The 25,220-nt window shown below is 39.6% G+C and overlaps 1 protein-coding gene across 3 annotated transcripts in view; it reads right to left on the reverse strand.

The window, feature by feature from the left end:
* Positions 1-21,247, reverse strand: part of STIM2 (stromal interaction molecule 2) — a 70,429-nt gene extending 49,182 nt beyond the window's left edge. For 2 of the 3 annotated variants that reach the window (XM_059845043.1, XM_059845042.1), the window contains exon 1: positions 20,913-21,247. In XM_059845043.1, the coding sequence (XP_059701026.1) occupies positions 20,913-21,102 (190 nt within the window). In that variant the 5' untranslated portion in view covers positions 21,103-21,247. The remainder of the gene's footprint in view (positions 1-20,912) is intronic. The other variant, XM_059845041.1, reaches the window with a different exon arrangement.
* Between the last annotated feature and the right edge of the window lie 3,973 nt (positions 21,248-25,220).

Consider the following 25,220-nt stretch of genomic DNA (forward strand, 5'->3'; position numbering starts at 1 on the left):
CCTAATCAGTCCCAAGCAACAAACTAACAGAGAGAAATCAATGCTACAAGCATTCCTAAAGTTTACTAAATATACTGGGGTAAAAAATTGCAAGTTTCATTGGGCTTTTAAATCTACAGGTTTTGAGAATACAGAAGTCAGCAGATAATATAAATTATGACAGTAAAATTTCATCTCTGCATTAACAGCTTCTTTGTTTTTTGGATTTTTTTTTAAAGAAGTGTAATTATTTCAACAGAAAAACCCAAACTTACTTACACTTGGGATACAAGTTACAACAAACAAACTTAAAACACTTGTGTTCTTTAAATTCCCTTGTTTGATACAAGACCCATGGTTAATGATTTACTGATCCCTTACAAAGGTTTATGTGTTGTACTAAAACCTGATTAATAGAATTCCTTTAGCTTGGCAATTAAAATAAATATTCCACAACTATTAAAAGCCAAAGACACAACTGCAACAGTACTAGACTGAGGCAAAAAATTAAGTATATACTATTCCAAGTATAACAGATAACCAAAAATTTTCATAAACTGTCAAACAAGTGAAAACAAAAACCCACAACTTTAATAAAAAAAGTTGAGAGCCAAGTACATTTTTCAAATTGCAATAAAATTTTGCAAATACATGCAGAGACAATAAAAAATCTACTTTACTAAAAATGCAATCTATGATGCTACTAAAGCATCAGCTTTAAATTAATCATTCCTTTTGCCATTATTTATGTGCACCCTTCCAGGCCAAACAAGAATAGGCAATTCCACAAATGCAGACCAGTGAGGTGACAAATGAAATAACTAGCTCCATAACATGAATTTTCACAGCTTTTTACTCCAAAAGCTAGTATTCCTATTATTCTAAAAACAAGTAACAGCTAATTCCTAATTCCTGCCTACTCTCTAGCATATGCAACTTCATACACACTTTTAAAATATCTCCTTTAATAAACACAAGCACATGCTTTTCTTGCCTGAAAGGGCTTTCTACCTGCAGGCCTATTTGAAATGGCTCCAAAAAGGAGAGCAAGAAGGTAAGGACTTCCATAAAAGGAGATATATTATATACTTTAACTTTTCAAATTAAATCAGCATTTGTTAGAAATGTATACTTCTACATATGCACAAAAAAAGTACACACACGAGCACAAATAAGTGTACATAATTGCTAAACTGAGGAAACAAAACCCAAGCAACTACAGAAAATTAAAATGAAGACAAGTAGGATTTTAGCCCCATTTTTCACACAGACATCTTGATACAAATGGGATCTGAAGATTTATATGTTCTCACAATATTTTATTTTTATTCCCATATGTATTGCAACATAACAAGCTACATCAATATATGCCAAGTTCATATAACAATGCCTGAGCACAGGCCCATTGACCTACATATGAAAAACACCTGCAGTAGCCAAGGAAAACTCAGAAGGGAGGAAGAGGTTTTGAGAACAGTTTTCTACCTTATTGAAAATAAGCCAGATGGCAACTTAGAACAAACTTGGGCAACAGAGTCATGATACATTTATCCTTCAAAAAATGCCAGTTAGAATTTGTTCAGTGATCCCTATTATTCTGATCCAAACCTAAGAGTGCCACCTGCATGCTGCTCTGCCTGCACACTGTACATGAGTCTCATTAATCTGTTTCTGCAGTAAAGCAAATTACCCACCCACATGAAGATGTGGCTGATAGAAGCCACACCTCAGAAAGGCTTCAAGCAGAAACAAGGAAATCAGGTCAAACATACAGCCATGTCTGCTGCATTGTGTCTGCCTGTCACCTCTGAGACTCCAAACTAACTGGAAAAGCTCTCTCTTCTCAGGAGCATCGTCCCCACTCCAATCTGAGCTCCCCTGCCCGGGCACCCCGGCTCCCTTGCACAAGCACAAAGCAGGAGAACAAACTGCAGCACAAGCTGAAGCTGCAGCCTTTGGTGCCTCATCAACTAATCAGGAAGATAACAGCAAGATGATTTCATAAGTCAGTTTTTTGAGTTTTCTGTAGGGGTGCAAATATTTAACTCAGTTTGCACATGCCTCAAGCAGGACTTGCAAAGTGAACACAATCACCAGCCTGTGGTTTTGCACACTCAGTTCACAGCCAAGAAAATACTTTCCCTTCTGTTAAGGGACAACAGAGAGACAAGAAATGTGTTGAAACTAAAGGAAGTAATATCTCCATAATTACATACTCAACTGGAGATGCAGTAACTCACTAGAATCTAAGCAACATTACCAAAGAAGGTTTGTGTATAAATATGCATAATACATAAATAAAATGTTTCTTCTTAATAGGAATTACCCCCCCCCAAAAATGTGATATCATTCATCATTTGATATGTGAAATGTTTTAGCAGAAATCAGGAAAATTTGGCCTTGTTTGGACCCACAGGAATGCTTAGTCACACAGAGCCAACAGATTCCTGACACAATGTCCTCCAATTGTTTGCTATTTAACATCACATGTTTACCAAGTATGGGAAAATTACCCCTCCCCGTAATGGGACTTTTTCATCTCAGCCTACCAGAGTGCATTGGGTTTTCTCTTCCCTCATCAATACAACAAATATTACATTAATATGTTCTAGGAGAAAAACAGCTGCATTCAATTCTGTCTGAAAAATGTTGACATTGTTTCTTGAAGCTCTTTGTTTCTTACAGCTAGTATTTTACCTGTAGACAAATTCAGCAGCCAGTAGATCATACAAAATCCTTTTCATAAGCTGTTGTACTCAACAGAAGAGACAGTACAACGTGTAAAACCAAACTAAAGACAATCTTCAGAGACAGGATACAAATGGATCAGAGAAATATTGAACACAATGTATGAAGCATTTCTTTTGTACTCAGATGCTCACAACCACTTTATGCCTGAAAACAAACAGTGACTTCCTTTTTTCCTGCTGGAGAGCTATAAGTTCAGTTGCAGAAATGACACCAAGCGTAACAATCTTCTTCCTTCCTACTGAATTTTGCTGTTGGCAAAGGAAAACACGTTAGCAGAAAACACCATCTATGACAATTTGCAGAGAAATTCAAATCTGAGCTGCAGTAGGAGATGTGGAGGGGAAGAGGCAGAACAGCTGACCATTGCTGACTGGCACACTAAATCGCCTGAGGTAATTAAACAGATTGGAATGTTTTTGAGAACTTCTTACCAGAAAGATTGCTAATTGGTGTTAACTCCACTAAATTGTTTGCTTAATAAGCAGCTATTAAAAGTTGCTAAACAGAAAAAAGCAGAGGCAATTACACCTTCCTTGCTCGAGTACTGCATACTGCTCTGCTCATCTCTAAACAGAATCAGCATAATTTCAAAGAAAGAAAGGGGAAGTCTTCACAAGCAAAAAAAAAAAAAAAAAAAGCACAGGATAGAAAGCAAAGTGAAGAAAAACAAACCAAAAGCATACAAAGGATAACAAAGTGAAAAGAAACAAATCAAAAGCATACAACAGAAAATAAAGAAAAGTTATTCTTCAAATGACAGTATTTTGAAAAGCTACTAGCTAAAAAAAACCATACAAACTAGATACAAACTGTCTTTACATAAATGCCTGAATACACAGTTATGGTAATGAATTGTCCAAGACACCAATTTTCTTCCAAGTGAGATCTACATGATGGAACATAAAGCCATGTTTATATTGGGCAAGATAAAAATCAGGCAGTCTGGAACACATCTTCACAGTTCAGGACACAAGGTGATTAGTAATTGTTTTTTGTTAGGAAGAATTATATTAAATTGCTGTGCACTACACTTCTTGTAATACCTTTTCTCAAGCCCCAGGCAGATGGTTATTTCAAGATATTAGATAAGCTATTTATTTTCTGAATTTGTAAGGTAATGACTAGGCTGTTAAACAAGATTTTAACCAGTTACTTATGGACCAATGCAGGAGGAAAAGCACACAATAACATGCCTAAAATCCTATTTGTGAATAGTTTTTGTCTGACAGAGCAGTCTCTGGAAAAAATACAACTCCCTAAAGAGCCTCTGTGGATTTCTACATTACACCAGTATGGATAACAAACATGGCTTTTTGCTTACAAAAGCAGACACCAATGTTTTAGTTAGAGTTTATCCCACAGGAATTGAATCCTCTGTCCTATCAGGAAGAAAAATTTTAGCAATATGCTTGTGAATAACAGATGACAGTGATAGATGCTCAGCAGAAATGCAAGTAAGTTAATTCTTTTATGAAAGCAGTAAAAATAGTCCCCAAGATCACTTTGTTCTGAATACAGTATTTGGATAGTCTGTGAAGACCTACAATTACATCCAAAATTTGATTACATTAATAATTTTTTTAAATGGGTTAGGAGAAGAATATGATACATGCATTCTCCTTGTCTGTTATCCAAGTCTTTGGAAGAAAACAAATAATTGTAAGTAAGGCTAAATTATGTACAACAAAATGAAAACCCTTTAGGGTTTGTTGCAGCATATTTTCAGTACTACTGATTTTTAGACAATCTGTTCTCATGTGTACACTAAAACAAATTCTGCTAAACCAAGTTTTTTAAAAAAGTAAACCTACTCTAAACACAAAGGTGCTTTGTCAGTGAATTAGCTAAGAACTTTCAGGCATGTAACAAAAGTATGCAAGAATATGCCATGAGTGGAATAAAAAATACACAATGTAACCTGCCAGGCACCCTCAGAGTGGAAAATTTCAAAATCACCATATTTCTCCTAAAAAATAAACAAGAAAATTAAAGATGTTTCTTAATTTAGCATTTCTGTTTTGCCTTATAATTGTTTCTTCTACATATGCAGCTAAAAAGCATTATTTACTTACATTAACAAATATACCAAAAGAATGGGAGACAAGGAATAATCCAAAGCAACATCTCACAGCTTCCTGACCTGTTTACTGCTGGGAACTGTGTATGCAACCCTTTAACCCTACACAAAACAAATCTGTCACCTGTATGTCTTTAGGATAGTATGCCATTAATGGCCGGGGTTATTTTTCCTAAACAAATGCAAAAGTAACTCAATTTTTTTTACAATGGAACAGCATGGACAATCTTTGCTACCCTCCCGTGACAGAGATTTTCCCAACCCACACCTTACTCCACTGGCAACTTTTCCTTAGTTGCTCTACTCGTGTCCAGTCAGTCTCTATCTCCTGATGAACACTCATTAGGCCAGACTGACACCCTCTCCTTAGTTACTCTCTTCTTTCTACAGTCTGGCTGGGACATCACATACTGCAGCAAGCAGGTGCATGGACAGAATGGAAGAGTTAAAACTTTGACAGAACTTTTGCTGAAAGTTGACTATGCTGCTTTTAATTATGGAATATTTCATATCCATGGAACATTCAGTTATTTACCAGCATCACTATACGCAAGCAAGGTCCCAGTTCAGGGATATTAACACTGTCACACAGCATAAAACAGTCTTTTTGCAGATATTCAATGATACAGGCATTCAATAATTGGGCAGAAATTACAAAAAGTTTAAATAAATCCAGACAGTAATACAGCCTTAACTAATCTAAATGGCTGTGCATCATATTTATTAAGAACAGACTTCTCAAGTACTCACCCTCACTTCGTTTATCCTCTATCTGAACTGAACTACTTTATAAATAATATAAAAGGAAAATCTGCAACGAAATCTACTTCCAGAATTTTTCTAACCCATTGCTTAGCAAGTTCCATTGGACATTCAACTGAGAAAAAGACCAAAATCAAAGGTAATGTCAAATAGGCATCCAAAGCCAAAGTTTTCCCCAAACAAAAAGACATATTTTAAAAATTACATGATAAAGTAAGTAATTCTATACCAGAAAAATCATTCTTCTAAAAATATTTAGTTATTAAAAGATCTGAAGATAAAGAGCTGCCTGGAAGATTTCTAGAAGCCCTAATTACATGAAACACATTTGCTGTGCTCAGAATTACGTTGCAGAACTTAGGAATAAATGTTCATCTATTAAAACTTGCATTAATCAGAGATAACAGGCAAGACCTCCTGCAGATTCCAACGTTAATCCAAAAAAGTGAACAGCCACTCGGGAGAATCCTGTCAGATATTCCCAAGAACTTCTTAAAGATCCTCAAACACAGGACAACTGTAGCCTCCTAACAAACTGCAAATTATGTTACCAAAAATTCTTGAAGATTCCAGGTTTTCTCTGTCTCTCTGATATCTTTCAAATACAAGTCTTTGCCATCAGATAAAAAGGCACTGCCCACAACTCTCATCCTTTTGACTGTAAAAAAGAAACGAACACTAATAAGCCATTCAGAGCAACTCCAGGGCTGTGGTAGCTTCAAAGGCAGAGTAGGCAGCCCAGCACTCTGCCTGTGACTAAACCAATCACAGCTGCAGGATGCTGAACAATTGTGGGCGAGCATATCACAATTTCTAATTTAGCACAACATTCTGCTATGAAGTACAAAGTGTAACTTTAAGCTCCCTGATGTAATTAATGAAGAGGTGGAATTGTTCTTTTTTCCATAGCTCTGCTTCAGTCTTATCTACTAAGAGAACCACATGGGCTGATGGCAGTCTACTCTTTACTTCTGACACTCTTATGAACATAGGCAGAAGGTTCTAAAACCAGCTGTGCATCTTACATGCTCCCCCAAAAAAGATCTAGTAAAGCAGTGAAATTCTTTCTGGAATCTACATGGCATTTTCAGTTATGTACTCTTGCACCCAGCATTTTACAAGACCTACACAATTACTGCATCAAAATTTAGCATTAGACAAATGCTATCTTTACCTTTTCAATACTCCTGTTCCACTCTTAGCTTGGAGCAAAAAATGGTAAACCAAATGAGTTGAGAAGGCCTGTTAAGGGTGCTTGAGGTACACAATCAGAACATATAAAATATGTACAGGATTTGTTGGGCTGAAGAAGGCAAGGCAAGATACATGCAAAAGATAAGACGTTTTTAAAAGAATGTACCAAATATTTCAGGAAATATTACATCCTGAAAAATTCCGTTACACTGCAACTCAGATGAAGTTTGTAAAACAGTTCAAAAGCTGAAGTGAATTCAAGCATTGATCTTCTCTAGTAAATAAACCATCTACTAGGAAATCTCAAACCTCCTGAAAGTAATAAATTATTGCTAACAAGGCTATCAAAGCAGAGGAGAAGGAGTTAATACCACTTTCCTTTCCTTGAGTAGCATATTAACTACAGCTTCTTAGGTAGTATTACTGATTGGCTGAAACCTCATCCTGCAACATTTTCAAACTAAATAACAGAGGAAACAAAACCTAAGTGCACTTAGTAAGCATTGCAAACATAAATATCAAATTAATTATTCATTCTGTAGCATTCAAAAATTTAAAGACATTAAAGAAATATGGCAAAAATCCCTGACTCAAAAAACAATTAAGTTTATATGTAAACATATATCCTTAAACAAAATAAAGCACTGCTTTTAGAACAGTTCTCATATAAAGAAAGCCAAGTGAACAATATTTTTTCCCCTGTATCTGAACTAAGTGTCATCTTCACACCCAACAGAAATCTGACACAGTGAGCAGACTTAGTGGCAAGGTCCATATGTCCAAACAGCATTTCCTACCTCACAACAAAACAATTTTAGTCTATTACAGAAGGAGCCCAGATGCTGACACCTGGTCAAAAGACCTGAAATGGATCCTATCCCTAAAGATTCTGGTCAGCAACATCGTGAGTATGCACTTCAACACCTCTGGGCCCTACAAACTCAACAATGTTAAACAAGAAATTAAAATAATATGACTAGGTGAAGCAGGAAACTGCATAGTAAATGCTAAGCAAATATGCTTTTCCAACCACATCTTGAAGTTTGCATGGAACGAAACACCAAGCTCCCAAATGATGCTGCATTCTCAAAGCCCAGGATAACAACAATAGCCTTGGCATGAGCAACAGCCATTGAGAAAAGCCAAGAAGGAAGCAGGCTCACTGCTGGATATTTCCAGTGTGAGAAGCAACAGCTGCTACTGGTCTGGCTGCTTCCCTCCGCTCTGCGCCCTGCACCCCACCAGTAACCACTGCAAATGCTTCACCCAGCTTTGCAAAAACAAAGTTTTCTGCCTACCCTGCCAAATGCAAATCACTATTTCCCTATTTCCTCTAAAAGGAACAACAACCAAGAGAGAACTGGAGGATGCCTGAAAGCCATCCTTTGGATGGTGACACTTTTACAAAAATAAAATATCATTTTTGATAGAATATTCAGACATTTAGGTATACCTATTGTCTTTAAAATCTTTTAGGTTAGGAACGAAATACTGAAGTTACTTTCATTACAATTAAACCTCATAAACATTTCAGTTAGTAACAAAAAGAGTACAATTTAAAATCAAGGGATTTTGCCTATTTAACAAACTAGCTTCAGCTTGTACTTTGAAGTATTCTCTGTTTAACAGCACTTTGAGATAGGCAAAAGAAGTAGCAAGTTTCAAAATATCCAAGACTATCAGTTGAGGCTACTTCATAAAATAGCTGAACGTGTCAAAGACAACAGCTCATTATTCATGCAAGTATTACAGCTACTTAAAACTCTCGGGCAATATGCACAGGATAAGAACAGCATTTACCTTGCCCTAGCACTGCAATATCCTGAGAACTTCTTTATTGGTGTTGGCACCTGTACTTGACACCAGCATGAACGTCATAACTCACCCTTTACTACATCTCTAACTTACACCTAGCTCACATACTAACACTAACAAAAGACTCAGAACTGTCCTCTCCACGGGTATCAAACAACCTGGGGTTTAGCAGAATACTCTAGAGAAATTCCTTATATACTTTAGCTCCACACAATACAGAGTGTTCTGTAGTCAGGTGCTGAGGTCAAATCCACTACCTATTCAAACAAAAGGAGCTTTGAATACCCAAGCAGTAGTATAAATGGCAGCCTCTGAGCTGATCCTAGGACATAAGATGTTGTTTTCCATACTGGTAAACCACTGATTTTTCCAATTCTCATCCGTGTGCAAAAGGCAACAAAGAATTTCATCTAAGTCATTCTTCCTCAAAATTCTGAATGCAAAACTTGCCAAGGTCTGTCTTGATAGTGAAATACGTGCTCCTTTCCAGCTTCTAACCAGTCTCTTACTACATTTCCAATTAACTTAAAAGAATTAAGCTTGTCCTTTATGACCATTCTAACTACAGCATGCACCTGGAAAAGCAAACGCAATTTTCACGCCTTTAAACATCATATTTCCCTTAATTTTTATGTGCAACAAGTCCTTGTAACCAGCAGAGTGTTTCACTTCCACTTTTGTTTTAATTGTGTACACCAACAAAATTTTGAAGAAGGCAAACTGAACCAAACATATTCATGAAACATTTCTACAGTCAGCTTCCAGAGCAGAACACCAGAGAGTTTCACTTCAAGTACCACAATCCTACAAGAAGCAGTGAAACAATTCTTCTCATTCCAATAACCTTTACAAACCTTGGGGGGGCAGGGCAGGTGGTGGACTGAATTAAAAAAATACAAGAGGCCACAAAGTCTGAGAAGTTAGTTATGTTCCCTCAGTATCCTACAAAGAAGAGTGGCCTGCTAGGAATTACAGACCAAATGCCCATTTTCTGAAGCAATTTGGATGAATGATCTTCAAAAATTAGTTGATCAACCTACAAAATCATCACTATCACCTAAAACCCTACAGCTGCCTAAAATCTCCATTCACAGTCAGACCTGAAGGCAAAAGACCAAAGACAGACAGCAAGCCACAATATCTGGTCTTTAAGCAGTTACACTATTAGTGTATTCTGAAAACTCTGTACATTCAGTTGGTATGCTTATTCTCTGCCTAAAGTCTTCTCAAACATTTCACAAACCCTAAAAATCCAGTAGCAAACAACAAATTATCAGAATTAAAGAAGTACTTCTTAAGACACTTCCATTAAAGCATAAAGAACATGTATTCAAATGAACAATCAACTATTACATTCATATTTAAAGAATAAAAACAATAATTTGGGCAACAAGGCAATGTCTTGTTCTTTGGCTTTTATAAGAATGTTAATGTGCTGCTGACAGCCTTTTTAGTACAGAAAACTAAGTATGAACCAAGTAAGAAAATCAAAACCAAAAAAGTCATTGTAATTTTGCTAACTTCTGCCAGGAAAGAAATTTCAGCGTTAGGAGACTGCAAACCAATACAAATCAACAGCAGAAACACAGTTCAATAAAATCATCTCTAAAAGTAAGTCAATTCCAGCAAAAATTTTGCTAGTCCTCAAACTGAAACCCTCCCAAAACCTAACCACCTAAATTTTGATGCAGCTTACTGCAACATTATGCCATTCTCCTTTAAGTACTCTACCCTCATTCTTTCTACTTAAGCAATCACTTTATATATTTTCACCAAAAGAAAAATTAAATGCTAATGGAAATGACAACTATACTGTCAAATTGTTTTGTCTCAAACAATCACAACCACAGAAGTTAGCAAAAACATATGAAATAGCCACCCTGACTCCAAGGTGTCCACCCTACTCAATCTTGTCCAGGACTATCTAGCAGGAAATGATGCAGTACAGAGGGTAATAGCAACAGCAATTTTTCCCCGAAACAACACATTTTTCTTTTACAAAACAGTCCACTGTAATGAGATTTCTAGCTCAACTGTACCTGTTCATGCAGACATGTTCTCCCACTTCACCCTGGAAACTGAGAAGCAGGGAAAGGATATATCTATTTTCAAACATTCTGCTGCTTTTACAATTAATGCCTCCAGGTCTCACAGCATGAAAATAAGTACCAGTTTTCTTATAGTTGCCTGCTTTATAGTACTCATTATTTCAAAAAAGGCCTACCATACCCTTGCTATCTCCCTCCTAAGACTCAAAACCCATCAGGCCATCACAGTGCTTTTCCATCCCTCCCTCCACCTTCTTGGTCTTCCTTGCTTCCAGCCCAGTGTTCATTCAACCTTTGCTTAGCTAATTGCAATATATTATTCCAGCAAAAAAATGAGCCCAACAATTAAAGTGCTCAGCATGAGGAAGAAGACATGTTGAAGGCCTAAATTGCAGCTGCCTTTAGCTCCTGAAGAACAATGGCCACAGGGCAGGTCATAACACCAAGTCCTACTAGCTTATCTTAAACAAAAACATGTGTATAAAAGCACTGGCAAGCTTGATTCAAGTATCTTAGCTCAGTTGGTTAGAGCATGGCTCTAGTAACACCAAGGCTGTAGGTTCAGTTGCAGTATGGGTCATTTACTTAGGGGCAGGACTCTATGATCCCTCAGGATCCCTTCTAACTCAGAATATTCTCTGTTTCTGTATATTTTCTAGTTTTACATATCCTTTCAAGAGACAATGATTAGTATTTCTCTGTATTCATAATTCGTAGTATTTCTTCCTGAGCAACACCCAGCCTTTTTCCAAAGAATAATCTGTAATTGCTCCCAAAAACCTCAAGTATAACAGCTAATCAATGATCCATTCAATCAGTTAAATCAACTCTGAGAACACATTTAATGGTACAAAAGCACTCATTAAAGTAAGCTCCTTCCTCTTTTCTCTCCCTGCACCACTCTTTTGCATGTCAACACTACCATCTCATCCCTCTGTCACACAGCATCATGAAATACTTGCAGAGACCTGTGCAAGCAACAGCAGCTTAGACTGAGTCCCAGTTCATCACCCCAGTACACACCAAACTTCCAGTCATTTCTGATTTGTAACCATCTAGCACTGTGAAGATGCATCCTTTTTCTTTCCAGCAGGACAACACAGTACCTGTGATTGTTCACCACTGTTTTGTAAGAAAACAGTGATTTCTGCAAACCTGATCACAGAGCAGGCTGCACACAGAGCTTCCACTCTGTTGGAATAAGGAAGTCTTACCACTCATCAACATCAAGAGAAATTAGAGCCCTGACTACTGTTCATGGGATACTATAAACAGACAGGAGGCAACATAAAACAAGCTTCCGAGTGCTTCAGTGCTTCGGAGACAAAAGAATAACACATCACAGATGCATAGTTTCTTAGGATGTTTACTTAATAAACAAAACAAACTAGTTTTACTTGGATTCTTTTATAAAAGTGTTTAAGGTAGTCAAATGGATGCATTTAGAGTTCAGATAGGTGGGGTTTTTTAGCTTTCAAACATCTACAGTCAAATCAGAACAGGACATGTTCTTATTATCCTCTATTAATAAAATCACATTTCATCAGTTTCACTTAATAGAAGTAAATAATTATGCCTGGCAAGCAATTTTAATTTTGAGATATAAACTCTCTTAGAATAACTCAACAGGCACAAAACAAATTAACTCCCAAAATAAAGGTTTCATTCCCAACCATCCATTTTTCTGCAAGCAAAGTTACTATCATCTACAATAACTCATCTCTTTTAAGAATCATGGTTCTACTGCTAATCTAAAAGCCCCCCCAAGTGTTATGGATAGCCAAAGTACTTCCTTATCAATTTTGAATGTCATTTTTCAGATTCACAGTTGGCAACATCTGGGTAAAATGTTGCTTTTTGTAAGCTAAGTCTTCCTTATCTGCTTTTCTCAATTGCTATTTACTTGGCATGTGTAGGCTTCCACTAAAATGGTTAATAATAATTTCCCCCAACACTCTTACCTCCTCACAAGATACTGTTGTGAAGCTGTGCACTGAACTGAAGCAAAGACCTGATCCTGATGAAAGAACCCCAGCTTTCAGCTCAGTCAGTTCCCCCAAGCAGACCACCTCCAGACAGGGTAAGTGAGCAGTCAGAACACACAGAACAGGCAGGGAGGGAGAGAAAGCAACAAGCACAAAGGAGGAGCAGCCCTTCCTGCAGAAACAGGCCATTTCAAGGTCAAGGTAAAGCAGCCACAAGGCTAACATCCTCTAAAGCTGCACAGCTCCAGGTCCCCAGCCCTGCCTGCAACACTGCCACTGTAAAACCAGTTTTGGCAGTGGAGCTTCACAAGACCAAAACCAAAACATTACTTTAAATGCAGTCTTGGAATGCAATCCCAGTGAATACAGGCTTGTACACAGAAGTCAATGGAATCCTTTTCAGTGGCTCTTATCTGTATTTCAGACTGACATATTAGCGTGCTGCTTCCAAAGTAACTAGAATACCTTCTACAGCACAGATAGTTTCAGCAAATACATTCAGGGAACATGAACCAGGTATCAACGAGAGACTGAGGCAGCCATGTTCCATAAAAATACCAGCAAAGTTTAAGTTTTTCAAATAAAAATTAAAAACATACTCTGGGAAATACAGAATTGTCTCTATATATTTCATTTGCAACTAAAATACACCAGTAGGAAAGGATCTAAACATATTTTTCCTTCCTAACACTTAAGAACATAAATTTTGGAACTATATGATATTATGTCATCTAAATTTCATATTTAGCAAAACAGTAGAAAGTACTTGGCACTGAAAAAAGCAATTTCATTTTCACTTCAAAACAATTTTTAATACTTCAAGCAATGAAAACAACTGAAGCCAGCAGTATTTTCACATAGACATACAATGTTACTGCAAGAAGTTACCTTGCAACCTTCTATATATAGCAAAAGGGAGACTCCTACTCAGAATAACTACCTTTCATATATGTTTAAAAATCATCACAGAACACCTGATTTGCAAATGCTTTTTATTTGTTAACAGTACAGTATGCCTTGTTTGTTGTTCTTCAAATGAAAATTCTGTGTAACACTTCAAAATGAGGAAAAACTAATCAAGCTTGTCATTTCCAGACGACTAGAGAGAACCAACATTCTTTTTATATGCTTTAGATCCAGGCATAAAAACAGAAGACCCACCTACTTAATGCTTCTAGTGAGGGCAGGAGGGAGGAATGCATTTCAAATAGAGCCTGTGGCTGCGACAAAAAAAAAAATTCAGACTGACAAAAGTTATTAGTCAAGGCTTGTAATTCCCCACCAAAGCCCACTGAACATACTTCTATACGAAAACTGAGTATATCTTAAAAATAATCACTTATTAAGCCATTCACTCATTTGTCAAAGGCTACATATATTAAAAATAAGAAAAAAATAAAACAAACCAAAACAAAAACAAATCCAAAAAAAAAACCCACATCATAAAGGAGATATTCTTGACAAATATCCAGGGGAGCCACAAGGAATGATTTACCATTAAAAATAAAATAACATTTGTGTGAAAATTTCTTTTCTAAATAACATATTTAACTTGCAGCAAACTGAATTTAAGCAATTCAGTTCACAGAGCTACTAGATGGAACTGAGAAAAACTGCTCCTTTATCTCCACAACACTTGTTTGATAATTGCATATAATAATAATAAAACAATTAACCTCTTCCTTTATTCTAAACTACAAAGTGAGAAGGAGCATTCAGACCACACTTTAACAAAGTTTCCCCTTTTAAGGAGAAAGTACACAGAGCCTAGAAAACCAAAACATTTTAAGCCAATTTTTATTCAAGAAAACCTTGCTTAAATTAATACTCTATCACAAGGTTTGTTTGTTTTTAAACACAACTTTAAATAGGTTAAGGTAAACTACTGGTTTTAATAAACTACTCAGTTCTAGAAGCTGAGCATATGACAATTTCTTGCAAATGAACATTAACTACAGAAACACAGTACACACACAAAAAATAAATCCGGTATTAAAATTTTAGCCGGAGACAGTACCAGAGGGCTGGGCTGCTGACAGTTTTTAAATGATTCATGATGCATAAGAAAAGGTAGGAAACAGAAACTGTTGCCTAGAGGAAAAGAATCAAAGCTATCTTTGCATTCCTATAAATTCTCAGCTATTGCACAAGTTAAGCTTAACACAATCCAAGTAGCCTCAACAACAATTCCAATTTACACAAGTTTCTGTGGGGCTGCTTGTGGTTTGCAATACAAGCCGCAGTAACTCAGTGATGGTTCCCTTCCCATCTCAACATCTAGGAATCACTGAAGATTCACCTGCAGTAACATAACACTGCCTGCATGGAGAGAAAATCTCCTGATATACTTAAAGATCTTGGCCAGACACCAGGAATTAGATCGAAAAGGTCAGTGGCTCTTACCTCTTAATTTGAATTCTGTTGAAACAAATGAGTCAACAGTTCTGAGTGCTGTGAGCTCTTAATTCTTAATTGTACTGACAAGCACATTATCTTCGATTTCCAGGATGAATTTTAGTTAAAATTCTACATCTCATTATACAGATTTAAAGACGCCCACCTCTTCCAGGTCTTTGAAAAATGCCATGAATTTTTTGGATTTGAAGGAAAATGAGCAAGATCCAGAAGAAAAGGACAGAAGGAGGAAAGGTATAAATAAACTCTCTTTGGTTAAGTTTGAATTGCTCAGAGAAATCAAGTGAACAAGGGCAAATTTTCTGACAATCATCACATTCTGTTTGTGGTGATCGTAAATTTTAACAACACATTATAATTTTATTCACCCCTCCTCTTTCAGATATGCAGTTTCCATGGTAACTGGCAATACTTAGTAGTAACCAAAGGCAGAATAACACTAACTTATGTAATACCTCAAAACTTACCTTGGTTTCTAAAAACGTGTATATGCTTATTTTAGAACAACAAACATTGTGGTTATTAATTTTTTACACATTCCCTATGTGGTCAAGATAAACATCTCAAGTTTCTGTATTTCAAAAAGCCAGTTTCACAGACAGGTTGTAACAGACTAATCCCTATGAAGTCTTCTCATATATCAGGATTTCTGCAGTAAATTAGTCAACACTTACATAAAATAATAAACGTGACTTTTGAAGAGTCTTGGACCGTGCACTAATTAATTTTTTTTTTAATAAAAGAACACTAGTAATTTTCTTAGCTTTCCTACATCACAGCTCTTTGCTATGCATTCCTCTTCCTAAATATTGATTGACAATGAACACTAAACACAAAAAAGATGTAAAGATGACCAAGTTAGAGAATACAATCTAAAAACCAATTAGAAGGCTATCAAACTGCTTACTTCATACAAATGCTAAAAAAACCCAGTATTTTTAGGTGATTTTCGTAGTTGTAGTATCATCATAGGAAATCTTATCAAGATCAACAGCTCCTGTCACTGGGCACAGTCCTCTTTTGACAAATATATGGCAGCCCAACCTAGCTATGACAGATCAGCATCCCTGGAGTTAGGTAGAAGAAGATGAGTCATGCCCAAGTTGCGTGGGCTCAGCTTTGCAGAATCGGGTAGGAGGTCCTCAGAAAAGCAGAGCTGTCTTCAGAAAGCTTACAGCTGAAAGGGCAACACAAAAACCTGCTGATGGAGAGATGACAGAGCTCCAACATTTCAGGGAGCAGCACTGGGGGTATTAAGAAAGGGTCTGCTACATACTACTCCTGTAACACAAAGAAAAATACCAGCTAAATAAGCTGTCTAAATCAAAACACACAGACTGAATCCTCAGAAGAGGTGAAGGAAAATCCTCACAGGACACCAGAAGGTGCAGAACAGACCGGCAGAAGCACTGCAGAGTTACAATCAAAACACTGGAAGGCTGTAAGGCAAAAAAACTCATCTAAGAGCAAAGGAAGTTACAAATGCTTGCTGACCTATCTCTGAGTGTGAGTCCAATGCCACTAAGCTACATAAAGGCCAGGATTTTTCCTGGTTAATTGTTTTTTAATATTTGTTTCAAAACTGTCTACAAATCCAGCCATTCACAGCTTTTTTAACTGTATCTCATAGTTATGACAATGCAACTGCTGACTGAGCTATCAAAACACAAATCTCTCCTGAATTTCTTCTATTCTTCATCACTAAAAATAGAAAACATGCTAAGAAATTAAAAACTTAATTTAACTGAGAAACTCATTCTATTTCAAAGACAAATGAAAGCATTGAGATGCTATCAAAAAGGCAGTCAACACCCTTTAGAGGAGACAGGACTTGAAATTTGTCCTCCCACGAGAAATAGTAAAACCAGATTACAAGGAGCTTTTCTAGAGACAAACAGAAGAAATGAAATTGCAAAAAACAAACAACAAAAAAAACCTCAAACCTGTAATGCTGAGTCTCCATCATGAGAGAAATCTACTAGCAGTTTACTAAGAAAGCAATGGAAATCTCATAGCTCACAAACTTTTAAGACAAGTGCATGCCAAACTAGTCATGCAAAAGCATTTTGACATGTGCCCAAATTCACCATCCTCTTTGTATTAGCTCACCATACAATGAAGTCTCACACACAACCACCAAATTCCAAATGCATTATTCAAGCCCTAAAAAGGTCACTGATGCAGTTTCACAGTCACCTTAGTGATAAAATTCTATGAACAGCTCTGTTCAGACTAGCACTAAGTACCATCACAGGAAACAGACCATCCTTGTTCCCCTCTCCTGACACCATGGTCCTCCCTCTTCTTTGTCCTGGTGCTAGGCTTAAAGTAAGCTAGGAAAGAGTGTGATAAGAAATTCATAGTTTTACCTGTTGCCTGTGGTTCTTGACACATTCCTGCAAGCCAAAGCAACAGACAGTGCTCATCACAGCATTAGGGCAAGTCAGGCAGTACAAAGCAGGAAGGGAGCATAAAACTCCTTCCCTCTTGGTGGGTTTCCAGTAGTGGCATGAGCATGCCTATTCCTACTAGCTCTCTTCTGGTAACAATATTACCTGCATGGCCAGCTGGGGTCAATCCAGGAAAAAAAGCCCCACTTAAACAGCAACCCACATTGAAACAGCTCAAGCCAACTCTAGAGTTGCAGATAAAAACACATTTTCCAGAAATCTTCACTTCTCAAATGCCAAAGCCTGATTAATTTGAAGAGCTCAGAGTGTTAATATGATGGCTAAGTTCCAGAAAAGAAATGTAATTAAAAAGAAAAACCTTTGAATTACTAAAAAAAAAAAAAAAAAAAAAGGTCATATTATGTTGCCTATTATTTCTTCAATGCAGTGCTGTAGTTAAAACTGGTCTCAAATATTATAAGACATAATTATGGAGAAATTTATTAGCCAAATACAGGTGCAGGATCTTTGTCGCACCCAAAGGCAGCCAAGCTAATCCATGATAATGGATTAAATTTAAACATGAAAAGAATCCAGAATTACAAAGCAAATTAAAATTGGGTGAATTTGAAAATGTGAAAACCCAGTGCTATCTTCAAGCTTAGAACAGAAGGTTCCTTAAAACCTTCTACCAAATTAAGTAGTGAACAAGCAGAGCTGGAGTGAATAGCAAACAGCCTCATGGTGTTCCCTCCAAGGGAGACACAGTTCTGTTGGTCCAATTTTCATAATCATGACTAAATACCTTCAAGCAGTGTCACATTACATATTCAACTGACATTTAAAAATACTGCTAAAAAGGCACATGCACACAGGAAAGACAACAGCAATGATAATCTACATACTCAATTAAGTAAATACCCGAATATCTGATAAAATATGGCAAAAATAGAATCATAAGCTCTTCCCTAGTCCTAAAACTCATCACACATCCCTTTTCTGTCAAACATCTAGATTATACTTGCCAGCTTCTTCTCTAAGCCAATAAAAACCTCTGACACTGAGAACCTGTTTAACAAACTACATAATTTGACTGTTATAGGTAAAAACTTTCCAGCCTATATTTAATCTAAATCACACCCACAAAAATTTACTTCCTCTTAACCTACACCCCAACCACAGGGGAAAAAAAAAAAAAAAACCACAAAAAAAAGCTTTAAAAAACTGCCAGTGCATCTGTGAACCATTTCTTACATACCCATCCCACAGCCTTTTCCACCACATCAAAATAATCCAATACTTAAATAAAATTAAAAAATTAATTCATAGGTCTGAACCTCTCAAAGCCACATGATTTAATACTCAAAACTGGACACAAAAGTGCAATCAAAAAGAAAAAAAAGAAAAGGAGGAAAAAAAAAACCTTCTGTACTTTCTGCACTTTAAACTCTATCAACATATCCAAGGATGGCATCTACTTTTGCCAGCTGCATGTTGCTCATTCAGACCAATTTGTGACTAGAAGTCCTGAATTATTTCCTACAGCTCTTTTCCCCAAACATCTCTATCTAAGCATCCCATAAACTCTTCCTAGTGCAGCATTTTATGTGCATCAGCTTTTTGTCTTCTGGACTGTACTTCTCAAACCAGTCAAAATTATTCACTGTTCTCCAGACAAGTGCTGGCATTTTCTCCTAACTCAGCAGCGCTTCTGCAACTTTCACCTTTTAGGAAAATGATGCATAATATAAATAAAATCACCCCCTGAAAACATCATCTGTTTTTTCCCAAACGTTCAGGAGTCCTTCCAGCTTTGCAAAAAGTAACTTAAAACTATTTGGGAGTTAGTTAGACAGGCAAACAACCTCCATGACAAATTGAAACATGTATTTATTAAGTGGATGAACACAGAACTATGCCTAAACCTCCTAAAATTTAAAACTGTTTGTAAGATGGCTTTTAAGCATATGTGTCTTCCAGACCATATTGTCATGTAACACAATAAATCCACTTAGAGCATGTCTGATTTCTCAAATAATTGTATTTCTTCTTCACCCCATTCACTACTAAGTGGAAGAGAACACAGCTGATAGGCATCTCAGTACCTTTACAGTCCAAAAAACATTAAAAAATTTGGTTTTTTCCATACAGACTGACACATCAAAATTGATAAAGCACAAAATGTAGACAGCATCAGCAGTATTCATAGTAAGAACCGCTTAACACCACCTACAACCAGATCAATCACAATCAAAAAACAGAAATAGAGAGAGCTGTTCTGATACAGCACTTCCACAACACCCTTGGGAGGTACAACTGCTGCTCCAGAGACTGCGGATGCTCCAACTTCCTTAGTTCATACCGCAAGGCAACAGAGTGGACAATTCACATTGCAGGAATGTCGAGTCCCCAGACAGGACCGCTAGATCATGCAGCCTTGCATCTCTACCTCGGAGTTATTTCATAACTACTGCTGAAGTTTCATTGTTTCTAATTAAAATTCATGTCTTTAAGGTGATGGGCTGAGAAGAAACCCAGTTATGTGTCATCAGCTGAAGTTCAACACTTTCAGTTCAGGGTGTCAGTACTATTCCAAACATCAGAAGTTTTTCTCTGAGAAACGCACACTACTTTGATTTTGAAGGGATTTGGGCTCTTCTTGTTTTGTCCACTTTCCAAGTTCTTCCTCTCAATTACGGAGCTTTTTGAAAAGCACATCATGATACAGGACACTAAATGTTTCCGAGAATCTCCTAACGTACAAATCCCATTTTCTTAAGAGAACTATCTAAAGGCAGCAAAGGTTCCTCCTGTTCATCACAAGATAGATTCACAATGCGTATAAGCAACTCAGAGCCATCAAAGCCTGCCGAAATTAGATAATTTTAAATGTTTCAGTAGAACCGCTGTTTTAATTGCAGGCTTTCCCAATGGCCCTAAGTACGGTATTGTGACTTTTCTTTAAAGAATTAAGTGAACGCTGGAATGCCTTCCCCTTTCCCGGAGAACTAAACCCCCCTGGGGGTAGGGATGGACACCTCTGCCTTCGCAGGAGCCGTGCAGCGATACAGCGGGACCCGCGAGCTGCCTGTACCGAGTCCCTCGCCGTGCCCGCCGGAGGCCGCCCCGCGGGTGCGGCGCCGGGGCGGGCGCGCTCGGCCGCTCTCGCCGCGGCTGGCGGCGCCCCGGACACCCGCACGGGCGGCACCGCGGGAGCCGACACGGAAGCGGCGGCTCCGGATCTCAACAATATCGCTATTCAACAGGATCCTGCACACATCCTGCGGCGGGCTCCTTCCCGGGAAGGGCCGCGCCGGGCCGTACCGCAGTGCCGCCGCCGCAGCCGGACCCCCTGCAGACCGGCCCGGCGCCCTCTGCAGAGCCGCACCGCGCCCGGCCCCGGGTGGCGGGAGGCGGCTCGGAGGCGCCCGGGAGAGCAGCGTCCCACCCCTCCACCGACAGCCCGCCCGCCGGCGGGACGCGCGGGGGCCGTTACCTGTCACCGGCTCCGCCGCAGAGCCGGCCGCGCCTCCCCGTCCTCCCCGCCGGCCGCCGCCGCCGCCGCCGTCCGCAGCCTCCAGCTCGCACCCCGCGCCCGCGGCGGCAGCGGCGGCGGGCAGGAGCAGCCCCAGCAGGAATAGGCAGGTCGGCACCGGCCGCACGCCGGGCGCTCGGAGCCCGCTCATCGGTACCGCCGCTGCCGCGGAGCGAAGGCAGGAACACAGGGACGGAAGGAAGGAACGCAGGGCTGGAGCTCCGCGCTGCGCCGCTGCCGCTCCGGCGGCACCAACCCGCTCCGCGCCGGCCCCGCGCCGCCTCCCGCCGCTTCCGGCGGCCCCCGCGCCGCCGGGCGACACGTCACCGCGCGGTGACGTCACCGGGGAGGGGGCGGTGAGCGGCGCGCGGCTCCGGTCCCGTCCCATCCGGGCCGCCCTGTCCGGGGAGCGGGACCGGACCCGACCGGACCGGCGGCAGCCGCAGGTGCCGGGACCGCGGCCGGGCCGCCTGCGTCGCCGGGCGGCGGGGCACTCCTGTCGGGGTGCGGGGAGCAGACGTCCCGCGGCCGCCGTCCCGCCCGTGCCGGGACCCGCGATGCGCTGGCTCCCCGGTCCGCCAGGCGTGTCCCGGGACCCCTCAGATCCAGACCGGCTGGGCCGGATCCAGGAAATGCACAAGGTGACAATAAGATGTTTTAGCTTAAGGGCAAAACCTTGGACTTTGTTAAACTTGCCCCTATGGCACCGCCAGTGCAGACACCTGAGGAGAGCTTTCTGAAGTTCAGGTTCGGTGTGTACTACAGCACTCTCAAAACATTGACAAAACGAGAGAATGAAGAGTCTCAAATCTGATCTCACACAACTGAAACCAGGAAAACTAAGTCTTCACAAAGATTCAACCGTAATTTCATTGTGCTTAAAATCTTGACCAAAAAAACCCCACTTCTGCTTAGGATGTTTCCATCGAGCCACTGAATGGCAGTAAAGTCTGTGCTTTGTCCTGTCCAAACCTGTGGTACTTCACAGCATTCCCTATGGAGCCATTTAACGAGAATAACACAGCCTTTGTAGACCAAATTCAGTCTAGTATCTTAGATACACAGTATGTGAGAAAATAAGGCAACACAGATGATAAAAGCTGTATAAACATTACATTTTCTATTAACTATTGCAATTACCTAAGAAATAACAGAAGAGGGGTTGACAGAGCCTTGAGAAAAGCCTTTGCTTGCTTTGTAGACCCTGCAGGAGACAGGAGCAGTAAATGGAGTTGTACAAGCTGCTTCTGCAGGCCAGCAAAATCTGGAAAGCTAACTGTGAAATCATTACAGTACTATTAAATGCAGCAGGAAACAATTTCTCTAGTAATACAGTTGGCATGCAAACTCCATCCCAGTTAAAACATATTTTCATGGGGAAAAAAATACCAAAACTTTAATCATATAGCAAATAAAGATTTGGAAAATGTGTCTAAACCTAATGAACTCTGAATTGTGAAGTCTGTGCATAGCGTTATCATTTCTGCTGGTGAATACAACAGCTTTTAAAGACCAACAGTATCTGACCAGATCTTATGCAAAGAGAACAATGAAAAGCCTGTATCTTAAGAAAGCTTGTTCAATGTTGTTTAACTTTAGGGAGGGGAGCTGGAGCAGAGTAAATTTCCCAGACCGAAACAAAGAAACCAGCTGTTAATTTAATTAATTAGTTAATGTTATATTAGAAAGAGAGAGGAATGAATAAAGGGTACATGAAAGAGGCAAGTTTCCTGGGCAAGTGTGAACTGTTTTAACTGGGAGTTAGTGAAGTCAAAAGTTTCAGACTGCACAAGTACAGTAAAGAAAAGCCTATCCTGCATCAGAATAGCTGTGAGATGGGGACACTCCAAGAAAAACTGATGTGGGCCTAAAATAATAAATGATCCTTACTAAAAGTCCTCTTTCAGTATTGGTTCATTTTCATCTCCTGATTTTAACTACAAGTCCCCAAGTCATTAAGCATGGAATGGATAGTTTTCAAGCAATGTGTTCTGGAGTTAGGGGTTTGTCACTGCTGGTCAGGACCAGATAGCAGATCTCGCAGTGAGAAGCTTCTTAGCTGCAAATGCCTCATGATGCAGTGCCATTTCATATCATGTCAAATCAGCTGCATGAGCTTAGAATCAAGGAAAGGCTGCAGCCTAACCCATTAATCCACAGAAACCTAAATAATTTCTGGTTTCAATATGAGGACCCAAATTCTAAGGAGTGCCCTGCAAGGCTTCATCACAGAACCAGAGAAAAAGTTGTGACATCTAGAGTTCCTCTAGTCTAACTCCCTTACTCAACCCTGAGGAACATCCCTCATAACCAGATGCCAGTTTCATTTCAGACTGGTCACCACTACTTTTTAAGTAGAGTGGTTTAGACTGACGTCCACCTTGTGTACTTACCCAGTCCCTACTGGACTACGAAGAGGCTGTGGATGTCACATCAAAAGACCCTTGCTGAAATCAGTATGTGCTGCTCTTATCACTTCAGTCACAGAGCAAACTCTCTCATGACCGCAAACTCTCTCATGACCGAAGGCAGCTGTGTTGGTGGAACTGTGCTGGTTTTCTGAACTGACTCGTCCTTTGTCATCCCAGAAATGGCTTCCAGAAACTTTTCCTTCATTATCTCCTCTGAGAGAGATACTTGGTAAGGATGACTGCTTTGCAGTTTCCTGCGCCTTGCTTTGATGATGGATGTGACATTTGCTTTTTCTAAAAACTGGAAATCCCATCTGATTGCCACAGCCTTTAGAAGGTGATAGGAAGCAGCACAATGAAGTTACTCACCTTCCTCAGCACCTTTACAAGCAGCTCCTGTTCAGCCCTTAGGACTTGCAAACATGTAATTTGCTAAATTTGCTGAAGTCTCCTTCTCCAAACCTTGCCAGACTAGGCATGGGGCTCTGTGAACCCTAAGGGCTGACCTTGCTAGTAAAGAACAAGGGAAAGAGGGCTTTGAGCATCTCAGCTTTTTCACAGTTCTTAATCACTAGTGACCCGCCCCATCCATCGGCAGAGCTGTGTGGGTTTTGGGTATGCTTGCTATTTAGAATGTTTTCTCTGCCTCTGGATGTAGACAGCTGTAATAGAAGGGCTGGGATTTGTTGTAAATGGAGAATGGATTGTAATGTCTGGGCGTGGGCTGCTGGATAAAGCACGCAGTAACAAAAGAGTTCTCACCTTGGACTATGCTATTGGCATCCAAATTAGCCAACCCAGCACATCTATGTGCAGTTTTGCAAGACACTTATTCTCTTGTTCTGCAGAAAAAGAGCAGTGAAGAAATCCTGATGACTTGCAGAGGTGGTGGCGACACTGATCACTATCAGCTGCTAAAGGCCACAAAGAGGCATATCAAAAATCTCTGCACTGTTGCCAGCCAAGAGGAACCGAGACAGGAGGAGAACCTCAGAGCTGGTGTCACTTCTCTCCTGTGTAATTGCCATGGATGCTGGACCCAGCACGGTCTGGACAGAGTCTCGCCTCTGGGTGGCAGATGGCAGCCTGGTCACCTCTGCCTTGGTGCCCCATGGCTGCAGGGGAGCACATGTTCCCAGGGCTCCGGAGCATGGGACACCCTAAGAGTGTGAGCAAAAGTTAAAGTTGCTTTGTTTCGAGGTCTGCTCCAAGTACAACCACCTTTCCCGAAGAAGGTCTGGCTCTGGCACATGCACATTGTTGACAGAATGTTGCAACAGCATTTCCCAAAAGTGCCTACGTTTATCTTTTTGCAGGGAGCAAACTAGTCTTGAAGCCTTAAGAGTTCAGCCATTTATGTTACTTTCTGTCACGAATCCTGATGAGTATTAATGGACTCCTACTGTCTTGGTCGAAGTTTCTGAGTGTTCTTTGCTGTATGGATAACCTGAGAGGCTTTTATGTGAGTCCTGTCCTGCATCCTTCCATTGATCTTCAGAGCAGAAAGCTTTTTTTCCCTTTTATTAGTGTGTATTAACTGCTTTGAGTTGCCTTTCCTGTAAGCAATTTTATCATTCACCTAGCCTTAATCACCACATTGATTTATCTGAACAGAAAAAGGGACAGGACATAATCTTCAGAGTTGTTTAATGCCAATAGTTCTTTCCAATATATACATTCAGCCAGCCCTACAATAACCCTGAAGCAGGTTTGAACAATAGAATAAAGGAAAAACAATATTTTTTTTCTGCCCTTTAGTGCTATTTGCAGTCTCTCCAAACTAAAAGCTGTGAATGCTCTGGGTAGATGAGAGGACTGATGAGGAAAAATGAGCAGACTAATAATAACAGATGAGAAA

Source organism: Haemorhous mexicanus, chromosome 4, assembly GCF_027477595.1.
Source record: "Haemorhous mexicanus isolate bHaeMex1 chromosome 4, bHaeMex1.pri, whole genome shotgun sequence".
Classification (NCBI taxonomy): domain Eukaryota; kingdom Metazoa; phylum Chordata; class Aves; order Passeriformes; family Fringillidae; genus Haemorhous; species Haemorhous mexicanus.